The 25,716-nt window shown below is 45.9% G+C and overlaps 1 protein-coding gene across 1 annotated transcript; it reads right to left on the bottom strand.

Annotated features, from left to right (window-relative positions):
* Nucleotides 1-364: 364 nt before the first annotated feature.
* Nucleotides 365-25,366, bottom strand: LOC137902857 (neurabin-1-like). Its single transcript, XM_068746953.1, has 19 exons — nt 24,008-25,366; nt 17,122-17,254; nt 16,283-16,403; nt 14,354-14,458; nt 9,599-9,734; nt 8,561-8,713; nt 6,900-6,953; nt 6,341-6,570; nt 5,575-5,671; nt 5,315-5,453; nt 4,113-4,201; nt 3,438-3,600; nt 2,824-2,875; nt 2,410-2,457; nt 2,145-2,202; nt 1,381-1,518; nt 1,064-1,087; nt 646-828; nt 365-550 (listed from the first exon to the last, which is right to left on the bottom strand). Exons 1-19 carry the CDS (start codon nt 25,364-25,366, stop codon nt 365-367), a joined length of 3,468 nt encoding a protein of 1,155 aa, XP_068603054.1.
* Nucleotides 25,367-25,716: the final 350 nt, after the last annotated feature.

Below are 25,716 nucleotides of genomic sequence, written 5' to 3'. Positions count from 1 at the left end.
GCGCCCGATCAAAGACACCGATGCTCCCGAACGACATTGTACGCGCCGTCAAAAATGGCACATCAGAAACACGTGTGTCGGCGTTTATTACTATACATGGACATGGGCTCGCCGACGCCTCCCGGGGCGATGTGGGATGAGGGAGAGGGTTGCAGTTCGATGATCCCACGGAACGTTTTGGTTCGACTCGGCGGCGGTTTGTGTGTCTGACCAGCTGGATGCGTAGCTCCACCGCCGAGGACTGCGAATCCACCGACTCGTCAGCGGGATCCACTGGTTTTCAGTTCCTTGAGATGCTACTTGGTGGTGGTGGTGGGGGGGGGGGGGAGTGCTGCTGCAGGTAAACAGGAAGTGATCAAACCAATCACTCTGCCACGCTTCCTTTGCGCGCCTCCTCTTTCTGCTGCCGCTCCGGGTCCGTCTTCCGTGATTTCTCGCGATGCTTCTCAAGTTTCGCTCGGTTCCTCTTGGCCTTCTCCATCAGAACTTTGAGCTCTTTGATCTTCTTCTTAATCACGGCACGGTCTTGGGACGGAGCAACTCCGAGAGTCTGAAAGCAAATCAGCGTGGATGTCCGAGAGTTGGGGAAAATGCTATACGGATGCATAAATGAAATAAACATTCCTGTCATGTCTTTCCATTTACCTTGAGCTCCGGGCTTCCAAGCTGCAGCAGATGCTCTCCATCTATGTTTTTGGCAGTGAATTCTGGGATATAGTGTTCTAAGCTTAGCCCCACGAGCCAACGGGCAACTTGCTGCGACGTCCAGTCGGCGACGCTTCGGTCCTGCCACTGATTCTGCTTTGACAACGCTCCTTCGTCGAGGATCTGCGTGCAAAACCAACGAGGACTGAGACCGGGCAGCGTTTCACCATCCACTAACAAAAGCACTACAGGACGATGAATAAATAATGGAGTTCAGATGGAATCAACAAACACATCCAGAAGCACTCCAGAGCGGCGACTGTGCTCTGCAGCAACACGTGTAGTGACATGAAGGATGAGGGGATGAGGAAGACGGACGGATGGCTTCTACTCAACAGACAGGAAGACTCAGCCTCACCTCATCCTCTATCATGTCCAGACTCTAAATGCGGCAGCATTGAAAGCAATAAAAGAAGAAAAAAAAGGTGACTGGCTTTTAACATACGCTAAAATCCATTAGAAGAAGAATGATTAAAAGCTAGTTATCACGTTGGCTTTTTTTTTTTTTCTCTTAGTAGAATGTAAAAGAAGCAGCAGCGATATCCATAAATAGTGAAAAGGAAATCATAAATAAGGAGCAATAACAAAAAATAAGTGGAGACGCCGTTTCATTGTGCGGCTGTTTTCCGTCTTAGTTCAGACGTGTTGCCCACGACAGCAAGCGTGCGTGCGTACCTCATCCGAAGACGGCGCCGGGGCCTGCGATCGTCCAGACATCCTGGCCTCACTCTGCAGCCCACTTATCCCCGCCGAGCTGCTGCTGCTGCTGCTGCTGCTGCTGCTGGCGCTCCGATCATCGCTCAGAGTGGGTCCCTGAGAAATCAACGCTGCAATTAGAAGCCCGGCGGTGAGACCCAGCAGGTCCCGATCCTGGAGTGAGTGGATTAGCCGGAAGTGCTTCTCTATTTCTTTTCATCAAACAGAAGGATTTCACGAGGAGGGGAAAGAATCAAGAGCATCCTAAAACACGCGACCGGAAAGATTGGCGCTCTTCTCTCTAAATAGTTTGACAGTTGATTAAAAAGTACTTAGACATGATTTAGGCACGATCGATGGACTAGAACAAGAGGGTTAGAGAGATTTTCAGAATTATATCAACAAATAATTCTGATTGATTTTCTTGGAGTTAATAAAACAATTACAGAGCTCCATGACAGCACAAAAATCTTTAGGTATCTTCATTTCAGTAAAAAAAAAAAAAGAGTACAATACCGAGTAATGTGAATAGGAGAAGAAGTGGGGCCGTGTTGTGATGGTGTTCTGTTAAACAACAGTAGCACAATGAGGCCCAACCAGTAATCCTACAGCGTGCGAGAATAAATAAAAAACCTGCTCTGACCGGAAGTGCAGCGGAAAATCATAGGGAGCAGAGAAGCTTCCTTTCTGCTTTCCCTGGTGAGTTTAATCGCTATGCCTTCAACGTAGAGTAGTCATCAAACCTCGTGTACCTTGGTCTTACGTTTCTCCAGACTGTCCTCTGCTGATGGCTCCATGGAGCTAAGACAGCGAGAGAGAGAAAGAGGGAAGGAGGCGATGAAGACTACCCCACCTTCAGTCACGCTTGTTAGCGGAATATGTCAAAAAGCCATTAATGGCGTTGCCATCGGTGATTGGAGAAGTGGTGATTAGATTTGAGAGGAAAATCCAGACAAAGAACATTTCCCCATCTTGCATTGCACTCATATCACCTTACGATTTATTTACCTGTTGCCAGGTGTGGCTCTGGGAGCTTTCATTTTCCTGAGGGAGGACCTGAGTGGGAAGAAAGGTAGAGCGACAAAGCTCCAGGTTAGATTGCTTGGAATAATCCAGATTGTAACAGATTTACAGAGATGACCTCCAATGAACCGAAGTGATGATGCTTTCTCTGTATGCACTCAGTAACTTGTTTGCTTTGCTGAACACTGAGCAATAAATACGTCAGCCATATTGTCTTCTCTCTTTCATTACCATAACATATGTCCTTTAAAATACAAAAAAACATATGGATTTATAACCCAAGATTATCCTGTTCCGAGTTGATGGTCTGCAACACGCCTCTGGCTCGATATAGCTGGGATGAGAACAAGTCAACTATCAGTCCTCTATAAGTCATTTTACCAAGATTCCAGTTCTTACCTGTTTTCCTCCAGACTGTGAGAGGGGCTTGACATCACTGGAGAACAGGAATCTGTGATCAGAAACATCCCATAATCAGATTATTTTAATTACCTCCGCCAAGGAGGTTATGTTCTCGCCAGCGTTTATCTGTCAGTCTGTCTGTTAGCAGGATTATGGAAAAACTGCTGGATGAAAATGGGTCTTGATCCAAAGATCCCATTAAATTTTAAGAGTGATCTGGATACAAAAAAAATCTGGATTTTCCCATTTACTTATAATTGAGGCTTTTTAAAATAAATACATAAATAAATGGTAAAATATGCATTCAATTCACTCACCAAAAATCAGTCAAATGTCTAATCCAGAATGAGGTCAAAAATATTACATTTTAACATTGAAGACCCCATTTATGGATTCAAAAATCTGTTACAAATACTCACAAACTATGATTCACTTTTACTTTTCATAGTTGGTGTATAAAGATACCAAGAACAATTTAGAACCTTTTGATGATGATCCAGATCACCATGTGGATGGTGCAAATCCAATTAGGAGGGGGAATGAGCTGCTTGGCGGAGGTTTGTGCTCTTTTCTGGTTTATGGTGTTTCATCGAGGTGCACATTGGACTCACCTTCCTGAAGCGATCCAGCAGTGGACGGTTGGTGCAGCACTCTTCTAGGGGAATTTTCTGTACTTCCGGAGGCCCTGCAGGCCACGGCTCCTCCGTCACAAGCGCCCGCGCTCCGGATCGACCCGGAACAACTGTGCGCTGGACTGCCGTGCCCCTCTGAGACCTGAAGATGACAGGAGAAAGAAGGAGGAGGAAAATGAGAGGAAATGCAATCACAGGAAAAAAAACAACATATGGTGTTGCAGACAAATCTGGAATAGTCAGCCAACTACTTCATTTCTGTGCTCCTGTCAATGCCGATCCACTTTGTGCACTTTCTGAACTAAGACTGGCCCCAGCGGACAAAAGGCTGTCATCCAGAAACAGACTGGCTGTTATCACCACACTGGGAGACACACAGCAAGTTATGACAGACTCGAATACTGCCACAGAGCAACACGCTGCAATTAATCCATGAAATGAATAAGTGGACTGGACATAGACACACACAGGACACACACACACACCAAACACAATCCCACATATTAAACTATCTCATGACAACGACGGAACTTGTCTTTGCATTAAATCTGCTCTCATCATTACTGGCTGACCTTTCTTTAAACAGATAGCACACAAAAGAAACCTGAATTTAAAGGGAAACACACGCCGGGTGCGCTTGTTTTCGAGACGCACCTCTCCCTCGGTGGAGCCGGGGCCGTCTGGGGTGACTCCTCCGCAGGCCTTCTTTTCGCTGGGAGAACGGGGAGAGACCTTCCCCAGGTCTGGAGGCACAAAGGAGAGTGAGCCTGAAGATTTGATTTAGCTCGACTTTAGCTCCAGTAATCATTGTCTCGGTTGAAGAGAGTCATTTGGTGGGTAATTATCACTTCCCCACCATTTACAAGGATATTTTCATCAAATTGATCTTCTCCTCCCACGTTCCCTCTCTTTCGCCCTCTCCTCATCAACCCTGTCCCTTTTTTAATATTACATAATGGGGCTGCGCTGTTCGGATCAGCACGTACCCAATCATTCTAGAGCTTCTCTCCGAGCACTGTTCTGACAGATGCGGGTCGCCAATAATAAATCCAGCAAAGCTTAAAAAGGCTGGTGGAGAACAAAGCCGGACAGATGTGCTCAAAAGAGATTATGTTTGCTATTTGTCTGGGGAGGATCAAAGTGAACCAGAGTGTGTGTGTGTGTGTGTGTGTGTGTGTGTGAGTAGAGCAGGATATTATCTTATTATATTAAATCTTCTTCATGAGGAAAGAAGGGCAAAATAAAATGCAGAAGCTAAAAACTGTATCGTCAACAATGTTGAATTTCATCATGGGATATTTATATTAGATATAAATAAAAAATAATCCATTTGAAAAGTATCTGGATTCATTACAAATATTGTGGCATTTTGTGCTTATTAGCTTTAAATAAAAAATTGATTGTGAAACACAAATTAATCCCAAATTGTTAGTCCAACCTTTAAGACGCGAGCGTCTGCAAACTGCTAGGAATGGAGATGTTGAAGACGAAAATTTGAAATCGGTGCCTCTGAAACTAATTTTTAACGTTTAGACTTTGTACAGAGTAAACAAATGATGTTTCATGTGTGACTTCACTTGTTTCTTATAGACAAATTCAGGCTCGTTGTGCGCCTCATCGTTCAGTATTCATGCTAAGCTACGTTGGCTTTCTGGTTCCAGCTTCAAATTTTCTGTCGCCGCGTGAGAATCTTTTGATTTGACTGTTTCAGACAGAAAAATAAATCAATAAATGTAACATAAGATTAATACATTAAATACATATCATAATCTACATTTTCACACTTTCACATTTAAATTCGCCGCATCTCAAAACACAAGTCGATCCCGGCAGAGACGGCCCGTTCCCAAACGCACCGCTGACGGGAGCTGCAGCCTCTGCAGGGCTGTGCTGCTGAGGACTCAGCCGCTCGGCGCCATTGCTGTTGTTGTTGCTGTTGACCTGGATGCCATTCTGCTTCATCAGCTGCATTAGCTCCGACTCCAACGCTGCAATCTGTCAGGAGACAGAGCCAACATGCACGTGAAAAGAAGACGTGAGGATGTTTGACCCTCCTGTTGTTGTTGTGCAGAGGTAATGGATGGAGGCGACGAGCAGAACGGTGCACTTGATTCACCCTGACTTGCAGTCCCTGGATCTCAGCCAGGTGAGCTTTCTCAGCGTCCTCCAGCCGCTTCCTCTCAGCATCCTCCTTCTGGACGAACTCCACCTCTCTGGAGAGACAAAAGGAAGGGGAGAGTCAGTGTTTGCCAACAAAGGAAAACAATGAAAGCGCAGCATATATAGATACGTGTGTCTGCGTGATAAGGCCCGCTGAAGCTACTGTTTCCACTGCCTGCGTTCTCAGGCAGCTCAGTCTTCTGCTTCCATTTGGCCTGCAGGGCCAGAGCCAATTAGAAGCAGTCAGAACAGCGGCTGAGCATGAGAGGTTGTGATGGGTCCGACCCGAGAGATCAATGCACCGAGAAGCAGGATGCGATGCGCCCGCGTTTAGAAAGGAGCCTTCGCTTTTACATTTGAAATCGGTAAAAGCCTTGGGCTATAAAAGGAGCCGCTCTCCATCGCGGAAGGAAACGCAGTAGATATTGTCTTTTTCTGCTCACACTGGTGCAGGCAAGGCTATAAAAAGAATCCTAAATAATGTGTCCAATTTATTTGTTCTCTTTTCAATGGCAGGCTCATTTGTATAATTTACCATCGAGCCATGAATCACGTTTTATTTCTCGCTTGTCATGCGTCTCTTCTTGAAGAAAGGGAGGTTTTTGACTGGGATTGCAAATGAAATCATTGCTTCATTTGCTGATGATGCTCTGCACTTCTCACGGTCACACGAATCTCTCGCTGCCCGCCGAGGACGAGCAGGTCGACCCGTGTTCACTCACTTCTGCTGGAAGTCTCTGATGAGTTTCTTGGCCTTGTTGTACTTTTTCTCCAGCGCTTGGTGCTGCGCCTGGGCCTCCTTCAGGTGTTCGTTGACCGTGTGGCACAGGGTCTGCGCTTCGATCCAGTAGCTCTCCAGCTTCAGCATCCTCTCCTTGTTCTCCTCGATGCTGGCCTTGAGCTGGCTCTTCTCCTTTTCCCAGCGCTGCTTCTCCCTCTCCACCGACGCCAACTGGAAGAGCGCCGCAACGGACTTTTGGTTACAGTTTGAGTTTGACTAGGATGGTAAATGTTCGATGATCCCCCACACCAAATGAAAAGTTACTGCAATTACTAGTATTTGTAAAATACTATCCAGTAAAAACATTATCCAGAATAATCTGATTTTAGGTTGAAGTGTAAATGTAACTGCAGACGTTTTTGCATTCCCTAATAGCAACCGTTTTAGTAAAATAAACTTCCTCAATCAGAATCTATTCATGGATCCCCCCCCCACCGCTGTCTGCTTACAAATGGCAGTGAACTCCCACTGACGTCCCACGCAGGATTTGAGTGTCTTACCTTGCTTTTGAGCTTCTGGATCTCAGCCTCAGTCACTGTGTGTTTGATCTGGAGCTGTTGGGAGCAGCAGCGGGAGGAGACAGGAAAGAAAAGAGAGGGCGGTCAGATAATCAAGTGCATGGCTGCGCAGGCTCTCTCTCTCTCGGCTGACCGATGTAGTGCGACTGATGGCAGCAGCCAACCCCGTCCCCCCGCCTGACAGCGTTCCAGCTCCGGCTCTGGAAAGGCACACCCGCAAATAAAAGGCAAAGAAAGGACAGGAATGAAAATTCCCGATTAATAACATATTTTTCTGAGGTGGAAAAGGAGAGAAAGAGCCACAAAGGCGTTCTGGATGGAAGCGGAGAGCAGTGGTCATTTAGAGGCAGACAACAAGAGGAAGATAACTCAAATGGAGACGGAGGGATGGAGCTGGAAGTTGGAGCAAACGAGGGCTCTGTTAAATGAAGCAGAATTAAAGTACAGTAAAAAGAAAGAGCGATGGGAAGGTTTGATTTTTATTCTGGCATATGAGGATAGATTCAAACACAAATTTTTGCACCCGACAGTTTTTCCTTGTCTTTATATTCGCACCCGTTGCAACGTTTGGTCGACTAGCCGGCCACTTAGCCTCACCTTTCATTCAGGATTTATCTCCTCTAAAGATTTTAGATTTGTTCAAGTGACACGCACACCATTCTAAACTTGGGACATGCAGTGGGTCCGCGACCAATGTGCATGTTTCAAAAACTCACCAGTGTGTGTAAGGTTTTAAAATGTCCAATTCGGGACGTCATCAAATAGTAACTGGAGAGAAACATGTGCCTAGTGGGGAATTATCTTTTTTTTTTTAAATGAAGAGCATCAAGGAAGGATCAGTTAACCGTCAAAGCACAAGAAAGTTTTACTCTCATATCTTCTTGCTGCCATTTTTGAGAGCCTTATTTATTCGCAGCCGCCTTGTTTCTTCTATGCTCGGGTAAAGCTGGCAAAGAGAGGCAGTGGAAAATGTGAAAAATGGAGAGCTGTTTAAATATAAAAAATGTTGACGATTCATAATGGGACGATAAAGGTCAATGGAACAAATGTTCCCTACCTGTGACGAGGCATGCAGCTTTTCCCTCAACAGCCCCGGCGGTGCAAAGAGCAGCTCAAGTCATTTGTCAAATGTGTCAAACAGCTACTGTGGCAGTCTTTAGAAAGGCTAAAAAAACAAATCGTCCCGAGCGTTCAATCACTGTTGCCGGCTTCTCAGCCACCCGGCGCACGCGAACGAGTTGGCAGCCAGAGATTGGATTTTCCATTTTACAGCCGCAGCATTTAGGGTGTGTTCATTATTAGCCACTGAAGCAAAAATGTATAGAATGGCGTTCCGTTCTCTGAAGCCATGAGCGGCGTAAAGAGTTTCCAGCATCGCGTACAAACAGACTGATAATCTCTCTCTCCTCATTGGTGGATTTTAAGCATACATCGGTCATGAGATGAATTTAGGAGATTATAACAAATTTCTGATTAATAAAGTAAGACGCCTCCGTGCTTTAATTAATGAATCTCATATTTTATTTATAGAGTGGGTATAGTTATTCTTTTATATCTATTCTCTCTGCTGGTCACAGATAGAAATAGGGTGAAATCAGGATAGTGAGGAGGAGGAGGAAGAGCAGCATGATTCTCGAGTTCACCTCTCTGAACTTCTGGTAGAGTTTCGTGGCATCTAACTCTGAAGGAGACAATATGTCCTCTGTCTCCGGCAAGTCAAACACCTCGATGCTCTTCTCCCCGCCTGCCTCCGTCGGCCCCGTCTCCTCCTCGTCCGTGGCGTATTCGCCTGTCTGCTGAAGGAGGGAGAGCCGAGTCAATGCTTTGCAGACAGACTTCATTCAAAGAGAGTACAGATATAAGACCGATTTCCTGCCTGTGGTTATGACGGCGGGAGATCCTGATTTGGTGCCTGGATGCGGCAGATTTCACGTGTTTTTTTATATTTGGATTAACAATTTTAGTACAGCCACTATGGTCGTGTTAAAGTTTATTTCGGGTTTCTCTGTCTGCCTCCTGCTAGCGATTCAGACAGTCTCTACAAAATAATAAACAGCTGGAAGACAAAAAGGAATAAACGATAAGAGTTTAGGGGATGTTTAAAGGTCATGTGATTCTAGGAGTGCTGGGATTATCCTCAGGAGTGTCTGATGCATGGATGCACGCCACCAGAAAATGAGCCTTCAACAAAACCGATTTAGACGTCGCGTCCTCTTCATGCGATGTCTTCCTCTTAGTGAGCGCCTGCATGTAAACATACGCGAGTGCAACTGGTCCTGTGTGAATTTACTGAGGGCTAGAACTGAATTTAATGACACTTATTTTGTGTACATGTCTGCACACACACACACACACACACTTGCAGCATGAGTCGCAGGGCCATGAGCTCAGTGTCTGGTGGAGTAAAGCTGCTCTGAGTAAGCAGCAGAATCAGGGGGGGAAATGCTGAGTGATGCTTTCTAGGACTGAAGCTCACATGGCATCCTCTCAGTTCATGTTGGAGTTGTGAAGCTTCATCAAAGCCCACCGTCAGTCACTTTCATGGCACTAATAACATAAAACTTGGGAAGGCAGGGGGGGATTTATATTTAAAAGGCATGTTTAGGAAGAAACGTCTACTGAACTGTCATGAACTGCAGCTTTATTAATATTTCCCTTCTTTGTTCCTGTGCGGTCATCACCTCGTCGTCATCGGCATCGTAATGGCCGTACTGCTGCTCCAGCAGCTCTCTTTGTCTTCGCTCTTGCTCCAGGGTCTGCTGGATGAGTGTCGCCACCTCACTCTGCTGGCCGGGGCGTTCTCGTCCAATCAGGAACCTGCAACGGCAAAGCGCTATTTGTCGACAGTCCTGGCAACGGTAATGAAGCCAACCTTAAACATAGCTCTGCACATAAAAAAAAAAAAGAAATTGTACATGTGTAAGATGAATGGCCACGGCAGCAAAGACAGCAATATCTGCTGACGTATCGGAGAAAGATCGGGAGACGGGACACGCAGTAATCTGAGCAGGCAGTCAGCTCGATTAGGTGGCCGGTTATTAGCCTGGCACGGAACGAAATGAAGAAAGACACAGGCTGCGCCTCCGAGATATGGAATCTACCTGCATCACATTAAACCGTAGAATAAGAGAGAAAAGAATACAATACAAATTCTTTCCAATACAACTCACCTTTCTGTAAACTGGGTGTTTGTGTTTTACAGTGCTTAAAACATATTCAGCCAATTTTGATTTGGAAGAAAGTAGATTCCATGATTTTTATGGCATGCCGTTCAGGAACTTATTATATATATATATCAAAAGTGCTGGAATATATGGACCGAACTATGAAAAGTCTGAGAATATGGACCGAACTCTGGAATATATATACGAAAAGTCTGAGAATATGGACCGAACTATGAAAAGTCTGAGAATATGGACCGAACTCTGGAATATATATACGAAAAGTCTGAGAATATGGACCGAACTATGGAATATATATTTTGATATATATATTCAGACATTTTCATAAATATATTCAGACATTTTCATATATATATTCAGACATTTTCATAAATATATTCAGACATTTTCATATATATATTCAGACATTTTCATAAATATATTCAGACTTTTTTCGGTGCACGGGAATATATATTTGAAAGCCGCGGTGTAGTGGTTGGGGTTCCGCGCTCACACCCCAGTCGCGCCCGTTCGGTTCCCGGTCGGGCAGCCAGATCGATCTTGTGTCATAAATGTAGTCAGCTCGAAATCTAGTGCCGGCAATCCTCAATGCGGAGATAATGAACGCCCTGAAACGAATCCGCAAGGGCTTTTTTGAAACGCTCCTCTTAGACAGGATGTTTGACTGTATTTGTAGTGTGATGCATGCTGTGGGTGTCCGTCTGACGCGCGACAAGTCACGTGATGGCTGGCGTGCCGACAGCTGATCGTCACGCCCCCTCGCTGGCCAAACTGTTCTGACCTGATACGGCACTTGACAGGTCACGTGACGGGGTCGAGGCTGCCTGCCCCGGAACATGCATAGCGCCGTTCTGGCTTTATACGGCGCTATGCATGTTCCGCCGTATAAAGCCAGAACGGCTTTATGCACGGCGATATGCATGTTCCGGGGCAGGCAGCCTCGACCCCATCACGCGACCCGTCAAGTGCCGTATAAAGCCAGAACGGCGCTATGCATGTTCCGGGGCAGGCAGCCTCGACCCCATCACGGACACTTATAGCATGTATTACAGTACAAGTACAATCAAACATCATATCTAAGAGGAGCATTTCAAAAAAGCCCTCGCAGATCTGTTTCAGGGCGTTCATTATCTCCTCATTGAGAATTGCCGGCACTCGATTTCGAGCTGACTCGCTCAGTGATGACGCAAGATCGCAGCTGCGCCGTGATGATGATGAATATATTTATTAGATAGAATGTATTTATTAGATAGAATGTTAGAGTACACGTACAGTCAGACAGCAGCATGTCTTACAGTACAAATATCCTGTCGAAGTGGAGGATTTCAAAAAAGCGCCCGTGGATTTGTTTCCGTTGAAAGTCATAAACTAGTTTGCCCGACCGGGAATCGAACAGGGGCAACAGGGGTGTGAGTGCGGAGCCCTAACCGCTACACCGCGGCTTTCAAATATATATTCCCGTGCACCGAAAAAAGTCTGAATATATTTATGAAAATGTCTGAATATATATATGAAAATGTCTGAATATATTTATGAAAATGTCTGAATATATATATGAAAATGTCTGAATATATTTATGAAAATGTCTGAATATATATATCAAAATATATATTCCATAGTTCGGTCCATATTCTCAGACTTTTCGTATATATATTCCAGAGTTCGGTCCATATTCTCAGACTTTTCATAGTTCGGTCCATATTCTCAGACTTTTCGTATATATATTCCAGAGTTCGGTCCATATTCTCAGACTTTTCATAGTTCGGTCCATATTCTCAGACTTTTCGTATATATATTCCAGAGTTCGGTCCATATTCTCAGACTTTTCATAGTTCGGTCCATATATTCCAGCACTTTTGATATATATATATAATAAGTTCCTGAACGGCATGCCATAGATTTTATATATATATATATATATATATATTTAAATACTATATTCATAGAGATGGACATGCAGGCAGGCTGATAACTATGTCATCCTGTATCACATCAGGGAATACATGTAAAAATATATATATATGTATACTCCTGTCTTCACTGTAAAAGATAACTTCCAATTTATTATTCTCATAATTCAAAAATGAGATTAGGTGTATGAATCCTTCTCAGACCCTTTGCAAAAAAAAAAAAAAAAAAATACACAAGTGTGTGTGAGTACTTCCCTGTGTTCTGTATGTATACTGCAGTAGTACGAGTGCTTGCATAAGACAGGGAGTGACTGAGGGAACTCGAGATAGAACCCAATAATGCGAAGTCAGTTCCCAAAAGCTCTTTGGTGTATTTCTAAAGGAGGTGCAGAAAAGGCTTTACGCTGCAGCGGACAGGAGTTTTTTGATCTGCATGTGAAGGAACAACTGAAGGGCAGGAGAGAGAAAGTACAGAGAGGAGGCCTCAGCTAAGCTAAGCCATGTACTGTAACACGGCTTTGAGCAGCAGGGAGGTCTGAGGAGCAGCTGACCTGGAAACAGCTCCTCATGCATGGAGAGTCTGTCGTTGGTCCTCCCCACCTCCCACTCTCCTGAGGTCGCCACACACAGCGCTAACTCGGCTCAAATACAGAAGCCTTCATTTATACAAAGGAAAACGGAGAGACAACGTTCGTTAACTTCTTTTGCTTGACGAGTGAAGAGAGACTGTGAAATTGCGGCACGTCTCGTCCAATAGGTGGCGCTGGGATGACAAGCAAACTGCGGCGATCGGCGGAGGGGTCATATAACTGGTTAGCCACGGCGAGGGCATGAAATAAGTTCCTATCCTTAAATAAGCTGCGTCTAATAATGTAGAGAGAAGTCACAGCTAAAATGGCAAATAAAGGACCCTTGGCCTTCAGAAGGAGGACGACTTGAGAGAGGATGAGGAGGAGGAGTGGGTGGGTGGGTGGGTGCGATGCGATGGAAGAAGACTGAAATAGAGAGCAGAGTGGGAGAGAACAGGGAAAATAGCTCTGCTGGTTTATTATCATTTGCTACGACAGCTTCTAAAAGGGGCTGCATAGCTAAATATCCCTTTTTACTTTTTTTAGATAGATCAAGAGGCGATAGATTGAACCTTGTCAAGGCTGCCTCGCCTGCAGTGTCACGTCGGTATGTGGCAAACTCCGAATGGTCAATATTAGTTGAGCAAATAAAATCTGTCGAGCAGTTTGTTCTGATAGCGTTGGACACGCCTTTGTTCAGCTACAGGCCCCCCCCCCCCCCAGCACGACACTCTCCACACAAATCTATGTATCCATTGGCCAAGTCCCAAAGAGGACGTCAACCAGAAAAGGGACGCAGACGGCCGACGTCTCAGTACGTCCAACAGCTGTGTTGGACGTGTGCGATGCGTCTATGGGTTGTATGAAGGAATGAATTAAGCCAAGAGGAGGCGTCGCAAGGACGCAAAGATGTGTGGAAAACAGCATGAGATGAGAAATGAGGTGAAGGCAGAGTGAAGGAGTTACGAGAAGACAGACAGACAACAGAGAGAATAAAGGACAATAAAGAAACGGGATAGGCAAATGCGTGAAACAAGAAAACGGAGGCACCGGTTTTTAGAATCAAAGTCTCCCTGCTATGCTGTTGGTGTGGGTTATTGTGTGTGTGGTGGGGGGGGGGGGGGTTGTCTCCTCCCCACTGCTCTGAGTGGACCCCTACCACAATCCACTTGACTGCCAAACACACTCAAAGCTTTTTTGTCACATTGACACCCATCTCAGATATGGTAATGATGCTCGCTGAGGGAATTCTCACAAAGCATGGCAGCTTCCGGGTTCGCTTTTTGTGACTTTTGTACTATGACAGCAGGACGGACATTATTCAGCTCCACGGCATGCAGCAGTGTTGTTGTTCAGCCTCACCACGGGGGGGGGGGGGGGGGGGGCATGTCTAAAGGCCTCTGTGTCAGTACTGCCAATACTCTACTGTGGCAGGCGAGTTCTTGGGGCTGATAGCTGCTTGACACACTTTGGTTTCTATAATCTGATCGTAATCCAAAAATCCTCATCAGAGAGCGACAACATGCAAATCTTATGTGTGTGTATGCAATGTAAAAAATAAATAAACTGCATTTAATCAAGCCCTGACCCATAAAATGCTATTTGACGTTTAGGTGAGGAACCATTAAATTGTGCTCTTTAAATGCTAACAAAGTCACTGGCATCAATACTGCATCGTATTCAGAGGACATACAGGATGATAAGACTCCATATGGGATTCATAATTTGCAATCCTGAGTTTTTTTTATTTCGTTTTGAGTATTTTAGGGTCCTACCTGACCACCCCTGATGTGTTTCTAAGGACGGAGGCAGCAAAGCTCTGGGTGACGCCGACCAGGCTGGTCCCATCCACTTCCACGATCTGATCGTTCACCTTGATCCTGGAACACAAGGGAAAATATGATGTGCAAGAATCTGTTATACAAGAATGAACAATCTTTAATAGCAAAACCTCAAGCAATGGGTAAACACACAGACGCACTTTGTTATTCAGATTACAACGGTGCCAAAGTCTCTTGTGGACACAGAAACCTGAGACCACAGAGACAGAAGAGATGAGGCTCAAAGGGAACGGGGAGGACTAATGAGGACAGAGGACAGAGACATTCCCTGGGCCAAAACACAGCCGAAATTCCAGCTCTGCTCCAGACATGAGAGGTCAGCAAAGGTCTTATCCATTTGGAAATCTGCATACAAAACAGAAGGATTCTTCTAATCCTGAAGTTTAGAATAATTTGATTCTTTTGAAAAATTAAAAGCTCTCTGTATTTTTTGTTGGAAAATCATGAAAGCGCATTTTGCATAACATGCTCTTTTCTATTTTTTATTTTATTTGATCCATAAACACCCTGAAGGATTCTCAAGAAACCTCTGAGGCACGTTAACTGAACTTTGAAGGAGGTTACATTTCACAAAAAAGGACGGGCAGGTTTGGTGGAGACATACACGCTTCTCGTTTGACATGAATCCTCCGTCTGGGGGGGGACTTTTGTCTTCATTGGACAGCAGTAATGGACAGTAATGATAATAAGAGAAACAAAGAGTATGGGTGAAACCACTTCCAGTAATTGTTAGGGGAGGTAACTATGGGGATGAAAATAGATGTACGACACGCAGCAAAGACGTCCGGTCAAAACGAAGCCAGAGATTTTATCCTAGCATCTTAAAGGGGCAGCTCACCCCAAAATCAAAAGTATTCCTTTGACCTGCTATTTATTGTTTTGCATCTATTGTTTATTGGATTTTTTTTTTTGCTGTTAAATATATCATATGTAGGCTAAAGCAAGACCATAGTGACGGCTAACAGCTAAATTGCCAACTCTGGAACCAGCTAGCATGGCTACAATGATTAGCAGCCACTGTTTCTCTTATGCAGCACAGGGCCTGTCTTTTGAGTCCTGCATTAGCATATTCAATTAGGCTGGACAGCTTGTGAAGCATTAAGAACTGGCAACATGCAAAGTTTGAATTGGAGCTTTTGCACAGCCTTACCCGTGCTCTCTTTAACGCACTAATAACGAGCACTAACCATTCTGCAGACATTAAGACCGTGATCTTTAGCACAATTCGTAAAGCTGTTTATTGTCCTAACCCTCTCTGCTTGGTACATTTCTGCTAATCTTACTCCCGTGTGTTCCTCAAAATGCCTGCACCAGCACTAAATAACAAAAATAATCCTTTTGGAAAGCACACCTAGACCACAAACCCGAGTACGCCCCCACCGCCCAGGCTAGCCAGTGTGTGTGCGGCGTGTACGCTGCGTTCAGATTGCGTGGACTAGAACTACCTACCAGGTTTTTTAATCTCTTCATGGGGAACCTGAACCACACAGATGCGCTAATGGATAGAAGAATCACAGCATACCTGCTGGGAGGCTGTCATTGCTTCCTCTGCAGTGTTCACACTTTATAATGAACAAAGACACAACACCAACACAGTCTCCCTCACACACACACACACGCATCATCCAGGGACACAGACAGTGAGCATGGACTGCCAAAAACAGACACACACTGGGAGAAGCCCTATTTGGGACTTCATGTACCAGATGCTCCTCTTCCGCAGGATCTAATCCGAACCCCCTGCTGATAAATCGGACAGGTATAGGTGTGTGTGTGTGTGTGTGTGTTTTATTTATTGCATCTCCAGACTGACTAACCGTTGAGTCACACGTGCAACGTCTACTCGCACCTCGCAGCGCTCACCTGTCGTCTCTCTCAGCAGCCCCGCCCTCGATGACGGTCTTGACAAAGATGCCCAATTTCTCCAGGCCTGCGTCGGCGCCCACGCCCATCCCGATGATGCTAATGCCCAAACCGTCATCGTCTGGAAAGACACAAGCCAGGTAGTTTTGTGACACTGTTTAAAAAGCATCTAGAGCACCAGTCTGCACCAGTCTGCACTAAACAGGCTCCTAAGTGTGCTTGTGGTTTCTGTGTGCAGCAGATTTAGGAGACACTATATCATAACTGTCAAACCGAAACTGGCTCCAATTAAACCGAAGTCCTGTGGGGACCGGGAATACACGGAATAATGTGTAGATGGCTACAGCGAAGCGGAAGAACAACGTTTATGTACGGGTAAGTCGGAACAGCGGCGGCTGGGAAATTCCCCTTGAGTGCAGCATCCGTCCATCTTCATCACGTATTAATTATTCACAAGTTGCTAGAGTTACATAACAGGGAGTGGATGGTGAAACCCGAAAACGTGAAGTCATTCCATTTGAGGTTGTTGGCAATATTAGATTTCAACACAGGAAGACCTCGGCGGGAAAACGTGAGTGGAGAAGAGGAAATATCCTCTCCTAGTAACTCGTGCTGGGGAATGTGTGTGATTTGAGGAGACTGTGTAGTGAAATTGTTTTTTGGGAAACAATGCTAAAACTAAAATCAGTCAAATCCATCCCACACATAGAGCCATTAAAGGGTTAGAGATAAAGAAGTGTGAATCTGTTTTTGTTTTTTTAAATTGTCTACTGAGTAGAATTTGCAACTGACGGTGATGCCACCTCCTCATTTCCATATTCTCTGATTTTCTTTCCCACCTTTTTCCAGCTCCACGGGGAAGAGCTCCAGTTTCTCCACTCTCTTCTCCAGCTCGTACTCTGCGGAGGAGGCCACGGGATCCACCTCTTCGTTACGTCGGTCGTAGTCCTCGTTGGAGTAGGTGTGGAACACCTAGACGGAGGGCACAGCGAGTTCAGGGACATCAAACATGACAGTCGGGTTCCCAATGTAGACACAGACAGGGGGGGGGGGGGGGGGTTATGCCGACTCAGCAGCATGTGTCTCCTCTTATAACATGGATTGCTCTGCAGGGGGGAATAATGCTTCTTTACCGATCTGCGAATATCGATGGGTAAACAGGAGCGCTCGTGTTTCCAGCTCGTGCATCATCGACACTACAAAGCCGACAAGCGAGTAAATAAAAGCCCTCCTAACAAAGCCACAGGGGCATTGGGCAGGAAACTGCACTGTAGAGGAGCGTGTTGTCGCAGTTAGGGATATGTATGCCTCGACGCTCTAAGCTTTGCAAACCACTCTCCTCCACAGCAAGAATAAACCATCACTTCACAGCTCATCCCAGCCAAACGCTTCCCACTGCTGTCTGAGGAGCTGAAGAAGAGGAGGAGGAGGAAGAGGTGACAGAGCTGTGCTGAAGACTTGTGCATTCTGTGGCACCAAGCAGGCAGCCTTGCTTGCACAGATGCATTCGTATCTATGCTGCCTGTTTGTCTCTTGCTGACTGCAGATGCTGTTTGTTTGAAACCTGACAGCGGCAGATTAATTCAACTCAAGCATTGTCCGCTTGCAGAGAATGACTCAAGCGATAAAATCTCGACAGCGCCGCCAAACCTAAAATGATGCATAATCAATAAGTTGCCCCCCCCCCCCCCCCAGAATTCAATAAATTGTATTTATTGGATGCAATGTCAGCGCCTAAAACATTCTGCTTACTGCACTAGTCATAAAAAAGCATATAAAAGCATTGCAAATTAAGATTGAAAGGTTAGTGCACGATCTCTGCGCGGTGCACGTATTCATGAGATCAGGATGAGTCATAAAGTATCCTCTAAACACCCGACAGCAACTCTGCAGTATAATAACACTATTCCTCCACTCACACACCTGAAGAAACACCTTTCCCTCTGAAATGCACCCAGACTCACTGGAGCTTCAGTGAACGGCTTCCTCTCTTTTCTCTCGCGTAGTCCTTTGTAATCAGTCGACTGTACATGTACTCTGTCTCACCTCGTTCTTCATCCAAAACAACAAAACGATCTAATGATCCCTGACACCAAAACGCACAAACATGTTTGTGTTTAATCAGCAATCTGACCTCTTCTAAGTGCAGCTAGCAACTGAGCGTTGGTATCTATAGAAAATGACAGTCCGGTTATCGGATGTTCAAGCCTTGGGGGGGGGGGGGGGCAGCATTTTGGATGGAGATGAGATGTGCTTGAATGTCATTTAAGGATATGCTGCAGTAAAGAAATGTAAGAATTGAGTGGATGGGAAGCTGGGCGAGAGAGCGAGAGAGAGAGAGTCATATGATGGAGGGGGTACGGCAGCAGCAGAAAGTGACACCGGCAATAAGAGAGAGAGAGAGAGAAACAGAGAAAATAAAAGGAAAAGAGAGATATCTGAGGAGCAAGGGAGGCGAGAGGGAATTCGCTCCCGGGTGTCACAGCAGGGCACTCATGCCCAGCCAACTGCCTCTGATGGTATTAAACTGAGCCATCGGTATGTGGGCACCCTGTGTCTTCCAGACAGTTACCACTGCCCAGGGCAATAAGAGGCTATAGGAACCCCAGCAGAAGGGTTCCTGCTGCTGTAGCACCAGAGAAGCAACCATCATGCCCGTCCTCCAGCGTGACAGTGGGATCTGCTGCGACAGCTGAGCCAAAGACGCCTACCCTCACTTTTACCTGTGGCCGCCCGCCGAGTCCCACAACGTCACACAAAGTGTCTGGATGCTGAGGGGACAAGACGGCAGCCGATGACGGGAATGAGCGAGGACAAACTGAAACTGACAGGCATGAAGGAAGGGGCGGAGCGACGGAAGGGAGGCGGGCTGAGAATGACTCAGTCACCGATTTTATTACAGGTTAGTACAGTCATCTCAAGGTCAATCTCTGAGTCATCCAGACGTTCATCGGGCTTCCATGTCTGGGGAAGCGACTTGAGATGTTAAGTCTGCATTTCTTTTCTAACTTCTAACACATGCATTGATCTTCTACTGCTCTTCAGTTTTAGAATGGAGCAGCGTTCATTTTCTCTGCAGCTAGTTCTATAGCTAAATTGGTTTGTGTGTGTGTGTGTGTGTGCGTGGGGAGGGGGGGCATAGTAAACAACCACAACTGAATGGCTGCAGACAATGCCCTGCTTTATTTCATGTCTTGGTCATGCACAGCGAGTGGGAGGCTGGTGTATGAAGTAACAAAACAACGCGTTGCTTGTTATAGTAATGATGCTCTAATGCTACGCGATGCACCGTAAATCCTGCAACAATGACTTGACACTCACTATTCATATTTATACGCCGCAAAATAGACACTCTGCGTGGCCTGGAATAATTCTGCAGATGTTCCACAAATGTGCAAAATCAACAGAAGGAGCTGGGCTTTACTAAAGAAGAGAGTTTGCAGTGCAGGGTTCGATTGCCCCCCCATTACGTGACTGACTGACTATAAACAAGGAGATGGTGAAAGCGCCGATCTCTGAGGCATTTTCATCGCTGAGTCATTCTGCTCTATGCAGTCTTTCGTTTTTTTTTTACTGCAATAAACTGATATCTTTAGATACCTTTGGGCAGGTGAAGGTCGGACGGTAGTTCTTCACACAGCCTCCTCTAAAGCTACTGACCGGCCGTAAATAACAACACCGGAGCACATCTCGCCTTTCCGGGATCATTAAAAATGCATCCCTTGGGGAGGATCGGGTGGCACGGAAACAAGCAAGCAAAAATACCCCTGCATTAGTAATGGAGGGGGGGGGGGGGGGTGGCAAAAGATAGACGCGCGCACAAATACGCACAACCGAGTTGGAATTAATTGTACCTGTCAGCGATAAGACAGGAAGTAAAATCCCTGACAGTCACAATGATATTATTTTCTAGTCATGGCCTGTCTACTACACGAATTGTGTTACTGCTGGATAGATTGTAGTTCACGTATCTGCAAAACAATAAATAAAAGGGATATCACAAGGTTCCACATTGCAAGAAATTGGGTAGGTCTAACTGCGTCCACTGATGTATTAGCTCCGTGTGATGGAACTCTCTCTCCCAGGATAAACCAATTCTCTCTCAGTTTCACTTCACTCGCAAGCAGGAGAAGTCAAGACTCTTCCATATCAGAGACGTGGTTTTGTCAGGACTGCGTCAATTGTCGGGAAGGAGTCCAATATTTTATCTGAAATGCAATACTATTCAAGATAAAACATTATTTAAGAATTACACCACTAAAAGCACTGTTTCCAACCTTTTAGCAATGCCGCCACACTTCAGCCGGAAAGACTGACTGGCTGAAAGTAGAACAATCCTTTCCATTAAAAAACACGGCCAGAAAGCAAAGTTCTTGGCGAGAGGCCATCTCATTTGCACTCGCGAAGCACAAGACTGTACCAAGCGATCCTCCAGATAAGGACGATGGCAGAGCAGCACAGATGTCGACTGCTGATGCATGCATGCAACAACGTTGTAGGATTTGAACGGCCACGCGCAGCAGGGAGGGCACAACCAATTGAGTCTCTGTTGCCGTGTAAGACCAATCAAATGATCTATAGCTCGATGCAACAAGGAGGGTGCACTTCGACTTCCCAAGTAGAAACGTTAACACTCACATCATCCAGAGGCTCTTTTGGCTCCTGGACCTATATCCGGTAGGCGTGCTCAGTCATCAATCCATGATATTAACAAGCCAAAATACCTATCAGCTTCCAATTCTAGCGGGGAGAGCATTAGGGATGACAGATTTGATTCCTGGAGGGGAGCCAGAGGTATAGCTCTGTCCCGGCTGCTGGTCTGAGGCAAGTGGGTCGCATTAGTGACCTCTCCTTCCTGTGGCCTTACCTCAAATCCTTTTACATTCAAAATAATTAAATATCCTAAAAACAGAAAACTTGGAAAAACAAAGGACCACAGACCTTCCTTTAAAATCTGCAGAACAACAAACCAGTCGAAGCCCAGAGGGGTGACACACCATCCATCTTATTGACGATGTCTCCGGGCTCAGATCCACGCTGCTCAGCATTCCACAAATGGCGCAGGCGTGTAATGGACAGCAGGCCAGTGACAGACTTCATGCAGCGTATAGAGGGGCTGATTACAGAGCCACTTCAGAGGCCACTTCACCGGCGCGCCGCTCATCACGTCCGCGTTTAATTCCATTAAGTTATCACGGTGTCTCCACTAATGAAAACGGAGTTGCTTGTGAGGCGGAAAAAAAAAAGCATCGTTAAAAAGACAATATAAATGCCATCCACGTGGAGAGAGCGTAAAAAAGACTGCAGCAGACGGCTAACAGAGCCAGAAAAGAAAAACCTGCAGGTGACGGCGCTGTGGATGAGACTGAAGACGGAATATGCTTTGATATTACCACATTAAAATCTACATTCAACCTCAGAATGGTTGAATAAACATTGGATCCGATTCTATTCTGTAGGTCAGTGCCTGGGGAGGGGGGCAGCGCTGCCTTTGACTCATGGAGCTCAAAGCAGTCACTTCTCACTAAGTCAGTCAGGATGTAGCATCTCAGTGCAAGGATGTGGAAATCACCAGCACCTATCGAAACTCGATACAAGCTTGAACTCCGCCCAGCGGTCTCTGAGTCTCCCTCTTTTTCCTCAGATCTCCTGAGACTTTGATGTTCATCCAGACTTTCCTCTAGAGACCGATGAGAACCTGGTGGTTTTTGGGGATAATTCTTGGTTATGGTTGGATGAGAGGGATAGAAACAGATGAGCACAAATAAATCCACTGCACTTTCTCCTCAGAACGCTGTGTGTGTGACTTTTTGTTTGTCCATGTTGTGTGCTTCACTGTGGTGCGCACAACCCTCTACGGCGTTAAGCAGGCACGAAAAATGGATTTGCAACCAAATAAAAGTATTTGCAACCAAAAATAATGATGTTGATAGATATGAATGGTCTTGTTTGCAAATATTTTTTTTAAATTGCAAATCCATTACTTTTATTTGCAAACATTTTTTTTGTTGCAAATCCATTTTTTGTTTCATTGCATAAAAAGAAACTAATTTCTCTCCATACAAAAGAAGATTAAAAAAAAAGAAAAAAAAGAAAGGATGTTGTCGAGACTTTTTAGGACCCGTTCTTCAGATCACGCTTGTCATTCACTGAGCGTGTTTCACAAACTGCTGCCCCAAGCAGCTCGTCTGTCATCTCCTCTCCTGCCACGGTGAATTCTAAACTAATTGAGCTTTCAAAGTTGGCATGTTTGAAATCCTTTATCCGCTTTAAAGGCCAAGGCTGAGACATATTACATGAAGGGGAGGGGAAACGAATTAATAGATGATAAGATGGCAGTATTTTCGTTCTCTCTCTTCCAACAGGGGTCAAGCTGGACTCGTGCTGGGTGGGTCAGAGGATTGGGAATATAGGTTTGTCCTCTTTCTCTTCATAGGGAGGGGCGCATGTCTAATTGCACTTGTGCATCTGTGCAAAAGCGGCGCCGTGCCACTCCGGAGTTTTCAAATGATAAATGAGCGTCTGTCCTTTGCATAGAGACAAGAAGACAACAACAGAGGAGAATATTCCCTTCCTGTTTGACCTAAATGGGACATCAAGAACATCAACTTTTTAGCGTGTGGGTGGGGGGGGGGGGGGGGGGGGAGACGCCGCGGTGTAATTAGTGAGCCGACGTCGCATTTTCTCCCCAGAATAACTGGCCTAATTGTTCGGGTTCATTACAGCATGCTAATAGGATTGAAGTTCAACCTGTGGAATGTTTGTGCTAGCTCGAAATCTTTAATACCTAAGCCTCGCTCGCTAAATCGCCCACTGTGCTTTCTCCACATTAAATAGATACGAGTCAGCTGTAATGGATTTCATTGACTTAAAAATGACCCCCCCCCCCCCCCCAAATGAAAAAGAAGAAGAAGGATCCCCTAAAATATGTTGCTTAGCAGTATGAATGTTAAGCTTTATAGGCTTTAAATGCTTGAGAACAAAGACGGAAAAACATTTGACATAATCTTCCAAATCCGTCTTTCCATTCCACAAACAGCACATCCTGCATTATGTCCAACTCAAGCACATAAAATGGCATAAAAAATCTTCCAAGGGAGCTGGAAATAGTTACTATCTATTGAAATATAATAATGCAATGTAATGTGATGACGTAAAGGCCTATGAAATGCCAGTGGGATAAGCGATAAAGTCTACCAATACCACCGAAACAAAACCGTATAACTGTATATTTTATCATAAAGGAGAAACAGACGAATATAAAATGCCCTCGACGAATGTCCTTCTCGTTCAAATTATGCAGATGAAGAACAGCACGGGGTGAGAAAAACTGAGTGGGAGAGGAACCAGCGTGACTCACAAGCACAGATGTTCTGCTGATGGACACTTCAGTTTCCCAGAGGACGATGGTTTGACCTTAAAGCGATACATCGCAAAAATATCTCCCACCCCTGACATCAACAGGGCAACAGCTAGACATTATTAGCAAATGTGCATCATCTGAAAACCAGCAGACCGTGTGAAATGAAAGCACAATATAAAGGTTTTGAATTCAGATTAATTTTATCATAATAACAGTTCAACAGCTATATATAAAAAAGGCTATGCATACAACACTGACTGCTCTAACCTACTTTTTGATCATAAGGACATTTGTCTTCGGTTGTGTTCATTGTGTTTACACAATGAAGATCTGCATAACTATTGTCTAGCAGCATCACTAACCGTAATGGGGGAGGCACTGAAGCGAATCTTCCTCATTGGAGGGATGTCCTCTTTGTTTTCTTCTGGTAGACCGGGAATTTCCGTCAGGTCAGAGCCGGGGTCGTAGACAACATCCTCGTCGTCTCCGCAGAGGTCGTCTTCGGGATCCGTGTAGCTTTCCCCCCAGCCCTGGTAACAGGCATCCCCGTCTGCGTTAAAAATCACCCGCTCATTCCCGCTGTATTCCTCTTCCGGTTCTTCCACCTTTTCCTTGGGAGATTCAGAAGCATTGTCTTCTCTTGAACCGTCCCCATCCTCCTGACTTTGCCCAGCTGTCGCTGGCTCAAGAGCAGCATCTTCAAGGCTTTTGTCATCTATCGGTTTTGAGACTTCGGATGGCCCTCGACCGCCGGCGTGTTCTCTCGTTTCCGAGCGTTTCTCCTCTTCTTCTTCGTATGAACCGTTGATCTGGGTTCCCTGAGCGGGAACCCCAGAAAGACGTTGTTGGCCCCCACCCTCAAGCTCACCTTCGTCTGGTTTGTCTTGGCTTTGCGTGCCTTGCGGTGCGGGTTTGAGCTCTGAAGTCTCTGTCCCGGGACTCGGGGTCAGAAGGTCCTCAGAAGAAGAGGAAACGGGAAACGTTCTCCCCGTCTTGCTCCGGTGGCTTCCGCGAATCGGAGACTGCCGTGAATCGTCCTCACTGACATCCCCTCCCTGGCAGTGGAATCCATCCGGCGAGTAGAGGGCTCGCCGGGTGATTCCTCTGTGCGCACCTTGACTGTGGTGGTCAGCGTTTTCAAACACCGCACTCAGCTGACTGACAGTCGGCGAGGACGCCTCCGTCCTGGAGCAAAGCGAGTCCAGGGAGTCTGTACTGCCCCTGTTAGATCTCGCTCCTCGCCAGTCATCTAGGTGCTCGTGGGAACCTCTTTTGTCGCGTCCGTATGGGCAGACCGGCGATTGCGACTGGTCACGTGACTCAAACAGCTTCCTGGTTTCAGAGAACTTTGCTCCAGCACCTCCGATCCTGTCGGTAGAGGAGGAGTGCTGAAGTTTTATCACCGATCCATCGGCCTTGTTGATAAAATTTGTAGGCTTGGCCAGCTTTTGCGGGGAGGCATCGTCGCAGCTCGTGGCTTTAGCCGGGGTGCTTTCTGAGCCCATCTGCATGAACATGTCCTTAATGCGACTAACATGGCTGCCATACTGGCGGCCTCTCGGTTGTTTCGCCCGCTCCGTTACTTTGGGCTTGGACCCTCCGTCGATCCGAGGCTGGTCAAAGGCCTTCTTGAGCGCCTGAAACTCAGCCCGGTAGGCATTGCGGTGGGGGGAGGCACTCCGGAGGCCGGTCCTCTCCCCCGAGGCCTCCGTCTTCAGCATGATGTCGTCTTTGGATTGAGAGGAGGGGACGTCAGCATCACCGTGGCCTCATTAGAACGGGCGAGCGAAAAGTCTCTGTTGACCTACTGCGGAGAAGCCTAATCTGATCCAGTCGATGCTAAAGTTCCTTTTGGCCCATTCACATCTGCAGATAGTAAAAAAAAAAAAAAGGTTGCTGTAAAGGCGGAAGCAATGTTGCAACACAGCGTGTCTAGTTCGAGAGTTTATTGCATAAACTGAGCAGCACCTTTTCATCAAAACGAGGATTTGCAAAGCTTGATTCTGTCAAGCGTACATGGAGCAAGTGAATTTCAGATGAATTTCAGATTACGTTTACCCTCTTGAAGGCC

The sequence above is a fragment of the Brachionichthys hirsutus genome, chromosome 13, assembly GCF_040956055.1.
Source record: "Brachionichthys hirsutus isolate HB-005 chromosome 13, CSIRO-AGI_Bhir_v1, whole genome shotgun sequence".
NCBI classification, from domain to species: Eukaryota; Metazoa; Chordata; class Actinopteri; order Lophiiformes; family Brachionichthyidae; genus Brachionichthys; species Brachionichthys hirsutus.
The sequence above is the reverse complement of the archived record's forward strand: the minus strand, read 5'-3'. Positions and strand labels throughout refer to the sequence as shown.

What these genes read in the sequence shown, in the direction of transcription:
- LOC137902857 (XM_068746953.1), bottom strand. Translation starts at nt 25,366, where the DNA reads ATGCTGAAGACGGAGGCCTCGGGGGAGAGGACCGGCCTCCGGAGTGCC. An exon ending in TGCTGGATCGCTTCAGGAAG is followed by an intron (nt 2,876 to 3,437) that starts GTGAGTCCAATG and finishes TTCTGATCACAG; the next exon opens with ATTCCTGTTCTCCAGTGATG. An exon ending in CACAGTCTGGAGGAAAACAG is followed by an intron (nt 2,458 to 2,823) that starts GTAAGAACTGGA and finishes CTTCCCACTCAG; the next exon opens with GTCCTCCCTCAGGAAAATGA.